Genomic DNA, 12,054 nt, shown 5'->3' with positions numbered 1-12,054 from the left:
CTATTTTAACTCACAGACTGTCTCTCTATCTCTATCTCTATCCAAAGGAATAAAAGTCACACTCAAAAACAATACGTGTAATATGTGGCACAAACAGTGAAATGTATTCAAATGGATGTGGAACGACAGGATGTGATGAACAGACCGTCAACGCTGATGAGAAGAGGCTGCGTGTTCTTACCTAGGCTGGAGCGGGTACTGGAGCGCTCGATGATGGTGTGTTTGCTGGGGTTGTTGAGGACTGAACGTTTGGCCAGCGAGATGTCTGCTGTCACTCGTGTGATTGATATCCTGAGAGAAACGTGGATCCAGGTCAGCAGTTAGTGAATTTAAATGGGTCAAAGCAGTGAGATGTAGAAGGTTTCATTCTTACCTGCCCTCAAACTTGTGTTTCAGGAAGTCAAAAAGCGCTTTCTGCATCATGTCTGTCACCTAAAAATAAAACACATGATGAAAGAAGACAAGTAAAGAGTGAATAGACCAGGTCATTGCTGTTATCTCTTCGTAGCAGACCATTGCTAGGAAGAACAGACCGTGGAGGACTAACTGTAATCATATCAGTGCACAAAGTAGTGCAGTTGATTTGACATACATTTGTTTGTAGCAGGAAAACTAAGAAAGGGTCAAAAACAGGGAAACAGAAATGTGCAAAATTGAAATTGGTGCAGGCTGCAGGGTGGTGCAGTGGGTAGCGCTGTTGCCTCCAAGCTAGAAGGCTCCTGGTTCGAATCCCCGGCTGGGCAGGTGCCTTTCTGTGTGGAGTTTGCATGTTCTCCCTGTGCACGTGTGGGTTCTCTCCAGGTACTCCGGCTTCCTCCCACAGTCCAAAAACATGCTCACCAGGTTGATTGATCACTCTAAATTGCCCATAGGTGTGAGTGTGTGAATGAATGGTTGTCTGTCTTTCAATGTTAGCCCTGTGATAGGTTGGCAACCTGTTCAGGGTGTACCCTGCCTCCACCTGAAGCCAGCTAGGGATAGGCTCCAGCCCCCCGTGACCCCTAACGGGGTAAGCGGTCAAGATAATTGGTGGATGGATGGATGAAGTTGGTGCATTAAGTAAAGACTTCAATGAAAACAGTAAAGGGTTCAGCTGTGTTTGAAGACTGATTAATGGAAAATAAGAGATAATAGATTAATAAAACTATGTTAAAATCTGGTGTAAAATGATTGATTTCTCCAGTTTGTAGCCGTGCAATAAGCAGAAGGATGCATAGTGAGCAGGTTGTCATTGCACATACTCCCTTCCTTACCTCGTATCCTTTGAGCGACGGCCCCACGAGGATGATGGGTCTCATGGAGGGAACCACGTCATAGGGAGGCACGTGCTCCATCTGATCCGGAGAAACACAGCACCAACATCAGAGTGAGTCACGTTGTCATGTTGTGTCTGAACATATATACACTCCAAACTGTTCCACATAACAGCTCACACTGATGTACGGTCACATATGGATCAACAATGACCCAACACAGACGCCCCTCTCTGCCCTGTCTTCCTCCCCTCTGTGAGCGCTCACGCTGACGGATGGCGAGTCTCAGACGCCGGAGTCCATCCGTGTTATTGACCGTGTATGACTGTCGGGAGGCAGGGATCAATTTTTCACTGAAAGCACTCGCCTGGATTTCTTCGTCTGCTGTCTCTCACATAATGAAAAGGTCCATAATTAAAGCCGAGTGTCAGGAGAGCTCTCGTGACTAACACAGGCGTCATCCTTCACACTTTTCTCTTTTTGTTATACATCAGCACTCGCGGTGAGATGTCGAGTTATTTCTTGCTGCAACTGTTGCGGTGTGATTCTCACTTTAAGAGCACATTTTGAAACGTGCTTCACTTTCTGTTATTTCAAGAAATCTAACTTAAATGATGCATGTATGAAGGAAATCTTACATAAATGTGTTTTAGTTCTCCTACACAAAATCTATTTAATGCATTAACAGTGAACACGAGTATTTGTGCCTGTTTCCCCTCAAAATGTTGAGTTTAAAATCTCTTTTTACCCTTTTTTTTCATCATCTTCATCCTATTTTCTGATGTTTTAATGATCAAAACTGAGACAGACAGACATTAACAGGGAACAGAAGAGGAATATAAAGAGCACTCTACATAATGAAGTCTGTGCCTTTCCTTCAGCTTGTTCAACTAAAAGTGGAAAAGTGCCTTAAAATATTATTTCTAAACGAGTTCTAATGACCATAAAAGCGCAGACATGTTTCTTTTATTTCTAAAGACATAACCTGAGCACTCAGAGCGTTATATGTGTGTATATACAGTATATATATAATCCAGTCTGTGGCTTTTCTTCAGTTATTTACACTGAAAATGGAGAAACCTATAACAGCTGCAGGTCCTTCCATACAACACCCACACATAAACTGGATACGTACTGCAGAGCGTGAACTTTAGACTTATTTGTACATTATGAATCATGAATGATTCATCCATAAGGACTCCATCAGCATGTGTTCTCCTTAGAAACATTGAGTTCTTCAGTGAGAATGGGGTGAAAACAGTCACACATCCCATACACTCTAACAACACTGATATTGGATGTGGTTTTTTTTCACTCTCTTTTTCTCATCTGTATTCAGAGCACGCCTCCTCCTCTGTGCGTGCTGCGCTGCTCTTAAACCATGAGATAGAGCTTGGAGTGCCCTCACTACATTACATTACATAAAGAGCGGAGCAATGGAAGCTCATTTCACCTCATTTGTATTCACAGCAGCTAAAAATACATATTTTAAAAGTTTTCCAAATGGCTCTTGTCTCTACAGGGGCAGAGCTGGAGCACCGCACGTAACAATAGTGCTCATTGGTTTGGAATAACAGGAGCGGGGTGCATGGTGTAGTGTGGTGAGTAACAGGGAGGAGGCTGAACTTATTATAGATGTGGATGATAATAGTTCAATATTACGCTTTATTGTCCCTCACGATCAGTAATGTGAGGATGTTGTGGCTTAGCAGATATTGGATTTATCAAAATTGAGCTAAGGTGCTTGTGACTGAAATATTTTGAACATTAAAGCTTTTTCTTTTGGTTAAACATGAAAATAAGCATTTTAATAGTTTTTAATTTAAATATGTACATTTTAAAAAAATGCTGTTGATGTATGGATGCATTCAAAACTTTAATATTGAGATATTTTGATTTATATTTGTCTGGTTTACAGTTTATGGAAGGTAACTCTTCTAATTTAAAGCTCCTGTGTGAAACTTTTGGTTTGTGTTGATTTTGGCGCCCCCTCTGGACAAAAACACAACTCAGCTTTTCACTGATCTTGCACTTGACATAGAAAAGTATTATTTTCTGATACTAGATCCCCTCCTGCTTTTTTGAACTCTCAAACGCATCACTAACTTTAAATCTCTTCCACTAAAAAATGTAAACAAGGGTTGTTTCAGCTCATCTTATAGTAACCTGGTGGCAGCAGTTACAAGCATTAAAACAACTAGAGGCGTAATTAATCTAACAGATGATCGTGTTTGCTTTGAAAAGGCATTTCAGTAAAATCTCAGTCTGTTTCATAATCACAGGAGCTTTAAATTGAAAAGTCCCAAACAGTAAAAACAGAAGCACGTGTCCTGGAGGGATGCTGCTCATGTGTCTCCCTCCTGACAAGTAATGTCTCACACATGTGACTCAAATTGTGCTGAAAAGCATAAAAACTGCTGATAGAGAGATGCTGTCACTCAATGCCGCAGTCATAACAGGAAATGAAAGCTATCAGGATGTGTTACTGTTACACTCTGACTAACAGGGTCCGCGATGGTCCCACACCTGCATCTGCACACTGACAGCCATGATACCGGCTCCAGGGAAATGACAGAGGCGTCACTGTGATTAAGAAATGGTCCTGTGAATATTTCTGCCTTAATGTGCGCTGGGAAGCGTGGAAAAGGTGCGAAAAATTATTCTCAGGACTGATTTCTTGACACCATGCGTCACCAGGAGAAGGAAACGAAAGACAACCAAAGAGGAGGAGGAGGAGGAGGAGGAGGAGGAGGAGGAGGAGGAGGAGGAGGAAGAGACAGAGTGGAAATGTTAAAGGTGTTATTATGTTAGTCCGGCACTCACCGACTTCTGTTTCTGTTTAGCCGGGCCACCTACAGATTCAATGCACACGGACGCAAGAGGAGACAAAAAAAGCAGAAAACACAAGAGTACGTTAAGTTAATGACATGTTAGGATTAGGGAGGGGGGTCACTGGGAGAAGAGCCAGTTATGAATCAAACAAGAGTTAACACAGGCAGTCCTCGAATAGAAGTATTAATCTGATGAGATAGAGTCAGACTTTTCTGCAGCAGCCGCCATTTCAAGGTGCATCAGTTAGTTTAACGCCTCCACCTGCCAATCATCGAGCACAGGAACAAACGTCCAAACAGCTGAAGTGTAACCAACATCAGCGTTACATTCAGGAGCAAGAAGGGATGCTTCGGGTGTGAGAAGTTAGTGGAAGACGGGAACAAGGGGAGGGGGGATTAGTCCTACACTTGAGAGTCGGGGACAAAAGTGGGAGGAGGGAGGCTGTCGAGAGGTGGAGCAAGGTGTTCTAAGCCTCCTTGTGTTACCTTCTTAAAGAAGGGCAGGCGGGTGGCGTTGGCCTGAGGGGACGTTACGCTGCCTGACTGGCCCTTGGGGGAGCGAGGGTCGCCCTGGAACTCAGGGGGCTCCTCGGCATCCAGGTCGAGGGGGTCAACATCAAAAGACACAGTGGACATGTCCACGTGAGCTGATGAAAGGGTGGAAGGGTGGGTGGTGAGGAAAAAGGGAGACGAGAGAGCAGACAAAGAGAGAGAGAAAAAAGAGAAAGAGGGAAGACAAAATAACAGAGGAGGAAAAGCAAACAAAGGAGTAAACAGAAGTAAGATATGAGATGCATCCACAGAGAGAGGCATGGAGGAAATTGCAAGAGATGGCACAAACACTGAGATCAAGAAAGGTGACATAATATGATGAAACTGGAAGTAGCATTGACAAGAGTTTAAAAGGAAAACATAAGATTATCATGGAGCCCGGCGCGGACAAGGGGATATGAAGGAGAGGTGATAAGAAAGGCGTAGAAGTGTAAAGAGGAAACTGGAGGACAGAAGTGCAGAGGGGGAAAGGAACCAAGCTGAGAGGAGAGCTGGGGGTCAGATTACGGTGTTTGCTGGATTATTGTTGGTGATGCAGGTGTGTTTGGTGAGGGGGAGGGGTGGACAAGGTGGGCAGCTGACTTGTTTTAAGGGAATCATACAGGATGATGGAAGATACACTTTTTTTTTACAAACAAGGTGTAACGTGTTTAAGCTTAACCCATCTCCTCTAAATCATATTTGTGTTAAGCTTCTTTCAGAGAGCGGGACTGAACCTGTAAGTCAAAGAGGTGTAGGTACAGGTACAGAGTTCAGTTCCATGTCTCTGTTTGATTAACATGAACACTTAAAGACCTTTTAACATAAATCATTGTTTATTTTACCCAAGTTTGCAATTTCCTCTCTCCTTCTGTCTCTTTCATAATCCAGAGGCAATTCTTTGTCATCCTTGTGATGCACACACACACACACACACACACACACACACACACACACACACACACACACACACACACACACACACACACACACACACACACACACACACACACACACACACACACACACACACACAACCCCCTACACACACACTCATAAACCAGACATACTTATCAAGTTTAATATGAGTTGCTCATCCTCGGCTCTATTCCAGTCCCGTCCTGCATGCTAATGACAGACCTCCTTAGACCTCTCTAGCTTCACACAGCGACCCAGTGAGTCGCTGTGCTCGTGATTCATCATCATCCTTCACTAACAAACCAATTAAAGTCTTCATCTGAAAATCAGGCACCTCTCTCTCTCTCTTTCTTTCTCTCTCTGTCTCTGTCTCACTCTCTCTGTTGACCTCACCTGTGCCTGGTGGGGTGGGCCTGCGTGTTCCTGTAGCAACATCCAGACTGGAGCTTCCTCCAGACTTACTGTAACAGGAGAAAGAGGCAGAATGACTTCATTTAATCACAGAAAGACAGTTTATGAATTCATCTTCAACTTTTTACACATTTAGGGAAACAGCTGTTAGATTTCCTTCTTTTTGAGGACACTGATCATCACTTCTTTGCTGTAAACACACTGCTATTTTAAGATGTAAGAAAAGCATTGATGAGCTGATGATTCATCACAGACTTTGATCAAAGTGAAGAGGGGAAATGATTCTGTATTTTCCAAAAGCACACTGAAACATGAAATCTGTTGTCCAAACAGACAAATAGTTTTTGAACATCTAAAGCCGGAGCTTCAGAGGTCTACAGTAAACACACTGTAGTTGTGGAGAGGGATCCAGTGACTCACTCTTTCTCTATTTTAGATGTTTCATGTTACCTGGTGGGTGATAAGCGACTCAGTTTGAGATGTGAAAAAAAAAAGTGGGGCTGTTGTTTGTGGTGCTGCTGCTGGGGGATTTTCAGGGTTACCTGGAGCTGAGCCGGTTTTGTCTCATCCTCTGCTCCTGCAGCATACGGGTGTTCTCCAGTTTGACCGGGCTGGGGATGAAGCCCACCTCACAGCCCTCCTTCACCAGACGCCCGATCCACCAGTCGTTGTTGTACTTCTGCTCACAAACAGACAGCGGGGAGCCAGTGAAACTCACACACAATCAACTATTTCATTAAATGCTGCACCAAAATTCTTTAAACCACTTTTCATGTCTGATGTAAGCTAAAAGTGCTCCAAGCAACCAAAACCACAAAGTTGGGAAAGTAAAAAGCAATACTTTTTTATCCAAAAATATTTTTATGCAAGTTTGGATCACCCAATTCTGCTTGCACTGCAGCTCTCGTTACTGCTAACACCCACTCAAGGCCTGGCTGAAGTTTAAACAGAAGGAGACAGTGCCGTGAGTGGCAGTAAAACATGATCCTTCACTGGATTCACACCCACCATCACTGCCAATTGTTAGGAGAGGCCAAAGTCTCCAAACAAAAACCTACAGTTGCTCTCTTTTTCCCTCGCACCATTTATGAGCCGCAGACAGTTTGATATGTGAAGGCATTGACCCCTCGTTACAGATCATATTCTACATTTGTTGCCTGCAGAGCTCTGTGTGTTAAATCTTCTATTTTCTAGTGTGTATGAGCACGACTTTAATACCTCTTTAATGTGCAAGAAGTCTTTGGCTTCGAAGGATATGGCCATGCCCTGCACAGGAACGTCATCGCTGGGCCCGGGGTTATAGCCGACATTTGTCCTCACTGCAAACGCCACTGGTTTGGTCTGAAGATGTGACAGATAAATATTAAAATACAACCAGCAGCTTGTGATAACTATTCTACAAAATTCAGCAGCTGATCTCTCACCTTTGCTTTCTCGAGTGTGGCGAGAGCCTGTCTGTCAGCCTCCTTCCTCAGGGCCTCAGGGTCCTCCTCCAGGGACACGTCTGAGTCCGACGGTCGGCTGGTGTAGGAGTCTGCAGAGCCCTGAAATGCACAATGAGTTTACATGAAGATGAGCAGAGAAGTGCATCACATGTCCATGAAACAACACCTGAAGGGAGTGAAAACAGATATATCAAAGTCTGAATGTCTAACCAAACCTTCTGGTTCATCTTGAGGGAATCCAGGTGTTCTTGTTGGCCAATCTTTGTCTGCGCCTTTGCAGTTTTTTGTGGCTAAATGTCAAACTGCCTTGAGAAGCATAACCTACATTGACACAAAGGAACCATGGCCTTCATATTACATGAAAGCTGACTCTGTGTAATTTGAGGTGCAGAGGATGCACAATAACAGGCGGTTATTTCCACTGCAGGTGCAGCGAGGCCAAGGTGCTCATGTTTTTGCACAGGTACGGCACATTTAGTACGTGGGCGTGTCGAGCGGAGCCAGGAAAGGTGAAGAGGAGTAAAAATGTCCCGATGACTGTTTATAATATAACTGTGGATCTATATTCCTCATGAAGTGGCCACAGTTTCCAACACATCCACCACTCATGCTCGGTAACTTGACCCCCGCTGCTGACCCCCATCCAGACACCCATACCACAATAAAAACCTGAGCCTCCTGTGAGCCTGCAGCGCTGGGCCCACTGTAGCGCTCAGCAGAGAGGGGAGGCAGCCTGAACTTTTAAACGTTTGAGTGTTTAACTTATATAACAATCCCACTTGTTCTCTTCTTGCTGTTTCTGTCTTTTTTTTCTCTCTCTTTCTCTCTCTCTCCCTCTTTCTGGCTCGCTCGCTGACAGGCTGCCTGGCGCTTTGTAGGAGGTGCTGACAAGAATGCGGACAGCTGAATGTGCCAGGCAGGAGAAGTGAGTCACTAGGTGTGGGCTTTTAAAATAGAGGTGAGAATGCGCAAAAATGACATACACCATATGTAATGAGGCAGAAAAATCCCCTGCACATGTGTAGTGAGACATCAAAAATGATGAGGTCAGTGAATACATTCATATTTCTGTAACAGGGCTGAGAAATGTCTCTAATGTTGTAACATCAACGTTGATATCCCAGTGTCGATGCTGGCTTAGAAACACAATTTGTGGCCTTTGTTTAGAAACATGTTTAAACCATTTAAAGCATTTCACTTGGCTGAAGACTGAAGGTTCAGAAAATGTAAAATAATGAGTAATTTTGAAAAAGAAAGACGTGTAACTTTTGGACCTTCCGCTCTTTGCTTGAGGCTATAAGGAGTGAACGCTACATTGGCAGCTACATTGCTAACACTCCAGCTGCAAGGTTTGGAACATGAAGAATAAGTGGGATGATATAACCAGAGGAAACTTTACTCAGACTCATCTGAACTTCATTGTATCTTTAATTGTCTTACATGCTATTTTGAGTTGCAGTTACCGCCAACTACTGTAAAAAAAAAAAAGATGGATGACATAACAACACCCCAAAAGTGAAGTTGAAGATTTAGAGCTCCCCTACTATTTGTCTTTCCTCTCGACATGTTGATCCTTTTCATGAATCACCTTCACTGTCTTTGTTGCCTTGTTACCTTGTTATTTTGTCTAACCTGTCACTTGGTCATCCTCGTCCTGTAAAGCTCATTCCTTGCACAATAAAAACTTACAACAGATGGGATAAACTTTGAAAGTTCTCAGACATGGTTTTCATCATTTTGTGATAGCTTTCAGTCCCTAGAGTCAGAATGAAACATGGTGAAGCAGTGTTTAGTCATTATGCACCACATATCTGGAACACACTCCCTGAAAGCTGTAGGTGAGCTCCATCTCTCACCTCTTTTAAATCAAAGACTAAGACCTTTTTATTTGCCATTGCCTTCCTATCTTAGCTTATTTTAACTCACTTTAAATGCAAATTTTAAATTTACTTTTAATATATTTCTAATTATCCTTTTCTGTTTTATTTTGTTTGTCATTTCAATTGGGCTCTTTCATGCTTGTCTGAATGTCTCCAATGCTTTTAAGGTTTTAATGTAAAGCACATTGAGTTGCCCTCATATATGAAATATGCTATACAAATAAAGCAGCCTTGCCTTAGTTTTAATCAGTTATTTAATGCTTAAAAACATTGGCTGTGGGGTACCGTTGGCCTAGCGATCCAAGCGCGCGCCCATATACAGAGGCTATGGCCCCTCGTCGCAGAGGTCGCAGGTTTGATTCCAGCCTGATCATTCACTGCATGTCCTCCCCATAGACTGTAATTAAAAATGGACAGCGTTGCTCCGCCTCCTCCCGTTGTACAGTTCTGAAGCCAAAAAATCCCTCTCCTGGGCGCCGCCATTGTGCAGCCAGAGCCTGTGAAGCCTTTGTAATAAGCTCCGCCCTACAGCGTAACGTCACAAGACGCTGTGTGTCCTTTGAAGTTTCGTTCTACGGCGGCTGTGAATCAAAGTAAAACCCCGTTTTTTAAACTCTAATAACTAAAGAAAAATAAACTTTTCAGAAAAAAGAGGCCTTGGACACAAAACACTCACATACTAACTACATATAACCACAGCATACGGATGTGAGAAACATTCGTACGACGTGTATTTATTTTTTAAAGTTTGACTGCTCCCCCATTCAAATGATTGGGGGAGACGGATTTTTTGACCTATACTGCAGCCAGCCACCAGGGGGCAGTCACACTGCTGAAAGCCTCACCACCAGGGCCGTGTCCGGCACGCTTGGTCCTCCCCCACTCTCTACTCCCACATTTCCTGTCTCTCTTCATCTGTCCTATTCAATAAAGGCAAAAATGCCCAAAAAACACATCTTTAAAAAAACAACAAAAAAACATTGGGTGCAACATCATGATTGACAGCTCTGTTGACAAATGCAGCGCTGCACCTGGTTAGCAAAGGAGAGAAGCTGTCACACTGTAGACGTCTCAGTTTTGTCGTAAAGTTAAATTTGTGTTAGGGTCTTTTTGGAGGGGCTTCCCAGACTCCAGACTCCAAAAGTGATGTCAGCACCTGCTGTCATAGTGTTGGGGTCGGCTTCATTTTTGTACAACAGAATGACCTGGCGATGCATCATCCATCTTTATATACAGACGACAGCTCACACCAAAGTCTCTCCTGTCGTTTACTGGCTCTTTTTAAACAGCCTGAACAAAGTAAATGACAACAAAATCCTCCATGAAGAATCTGTAAAATGAAACATTTCAAAGGGAATAAACACCGTAATAAACATAAAGGTCTTTATGTGTTTAGAGAGAAATGGGGTCATGAAGCATCCATGCAGCACTTAATTGTTCCTGTAAGTGCTTTTATGTTTGATTTACGCTCCTTTTGTACATTTGATTACCATCCATGCGTCTCTTTATGACTTGAAATGACAAAGCAAACACAACTGTTGATTCTAGCTCAGCCACCGGTCTTATTGAGGCTCTCTGTGACTTGGCAACAGTACACCAAATGTAGACACTCCCTGTTGCCAAGGTGATGGCTAGCTACTCCTCGTGTCCTCGGGCATCCACAGACCATCCGTACTTCCTGTTTCATTTTACTCAAACGCTGGCAGCGGTGCGCCCACGTCTCGCTGTAGTAGGAGGAATAATCCTGCGAGTGGCATGCGGCATGTAATGAGAACAATAACAGCCACCTCCACCTACCAGCTCTGAGTCATTATCTCAAACCATACAGGTGTATCCCAACAGTAAGCACCCACTAAGTGATGGCTGGCAAACCTTGACAGGGAGCCCACCAGGGTATTCTTAGAGACAATAATAAAAGAACAAGCAGTGACAGTGACGTCTGCAGCAACCTGGGACTGACCGGTTCGCTACAACAGGTCAGTGATGCGGCAAAATGTAGAGCTGGAAAAGAGTGGGAGGGAAAGGCGATGACTCCGAGTGTGTCTGTGTAAATATGTGTGTGGAAAAAACACTTGTATCTGAGTCACACACGCAGTTGATTCACGTCACACACACCCAGATGGAAAAAAAAGAGTGAAAGACTGAAAGGAAAGGATGGATTCATGAGCTGGACACAAAGCCGGTATTTTGATCTAAAAAAAGGTGCATCCTGATTAAAATAACGACAACCTGTTTGCACTATTTCCAACCTGTGGATACACCAAGAGAGCAGCCTTACACCTTTCATTTCTTCCCTTCCCTCTCTTCTCACGTCAATGAGTTGTGTCTCTAATTTAGCAGCTTGCTTCACTTCACATACAGCTCCCGTTCAAAATAGCAACAGGTCACCTGACGTCGGAGCCGCCTTCCCATTGGTGGTGCCAGACTAGAGACCCCGGCAGTGTCATAGTAACCGTCTCTGCAGCTTATAACAGGCGGTGAGCAGAGAGGGCTGCATATGGACGGGGATAAAAAAAGGAGATACAGAAATCAATAGCAAATTAAAGCTGCAAGAGCGTTGAACGGACGCTCGCACCTCTGAGCGGGTCGAGATGTGGTGAATGTTTGGGGTGTGGAGAAGCCGCAGAGTTTGTTTGTGCTGTGGTGTCTTCATAAGAACAAGAACAGTCAGTTAGTGTTTTGAACACAACATGAGATTCGTGTACACTCTCCCTGCAGCCCAAAGCTCCTAAATTAAATCACCAGTGTTCTCAGTTCACAGTTAAGTGGTTATGTAAAGGCAGTA

At 43.7% G+C, this 12,054-nt stretch overlaps 1 protein-coding gene across 1 annotated transcript in view; it reads right to left on the bottom strand.

The window, feature by feature from the left end:
• Positions 1–12,054, bottom strand: part of cacnb1 (calcium channel, voltage-dependent, beta 1 subunit) — a 36,090-nt gene that overhangs the window by 7,294 nt on the left and 16,742 nt on the right. Inside the window, exons 3-10 of the mRNA XM_034712088.1 lie at positions 7,369–7,488; positions 7,163–7,285; positions 6,487–6,623; positions 5,927–5,994; positions 4,077–4,105; positions 1,254–1,334; positions 374–432; positions 182–291 (exon numbers count right to left, since the gene is read on the bottom strand). Coding sequence (XP_034567979.1) covers positions 182–291; positions 374–432; positions 1,254–1,334; positions 4,077–4,105; positions 5,927–5,994; positions 6,487–6,623; positions 7,163–7,285; positions 7,369–7,488 — 727 coding nt within the window. The remainder of the gene's footprint in view (positions 1–181; positions 292–373; positions 433–1,253; positions 1,335–4,076; positions 4,106–5,926; positions 5,995–6,486; positions 6,624–7,162; positions 7,286–7,368; positions 7,489–12,054) is intronic.

The sequence above is a fragment of the Notolabrus celidotus genome, chromosome 20 (assembly GCF_009762535.1).
Source record: "Notolabrus celidotus isolate fNotCel1 chromosome 20, fNotCel1.pri, whole genome shotgun sequence".
In the NCBI taxonomy this organism is placed as follows: domain Eukaryota; kingdom Metazoa; phylum Chordata; class Actinopteri; order Labriformes; family Labridae; genus Notolabrus; species Notolabrus celidotus.
This window is presented reverse-complemented; position numbering and strand designations above follow the sequence as displayed.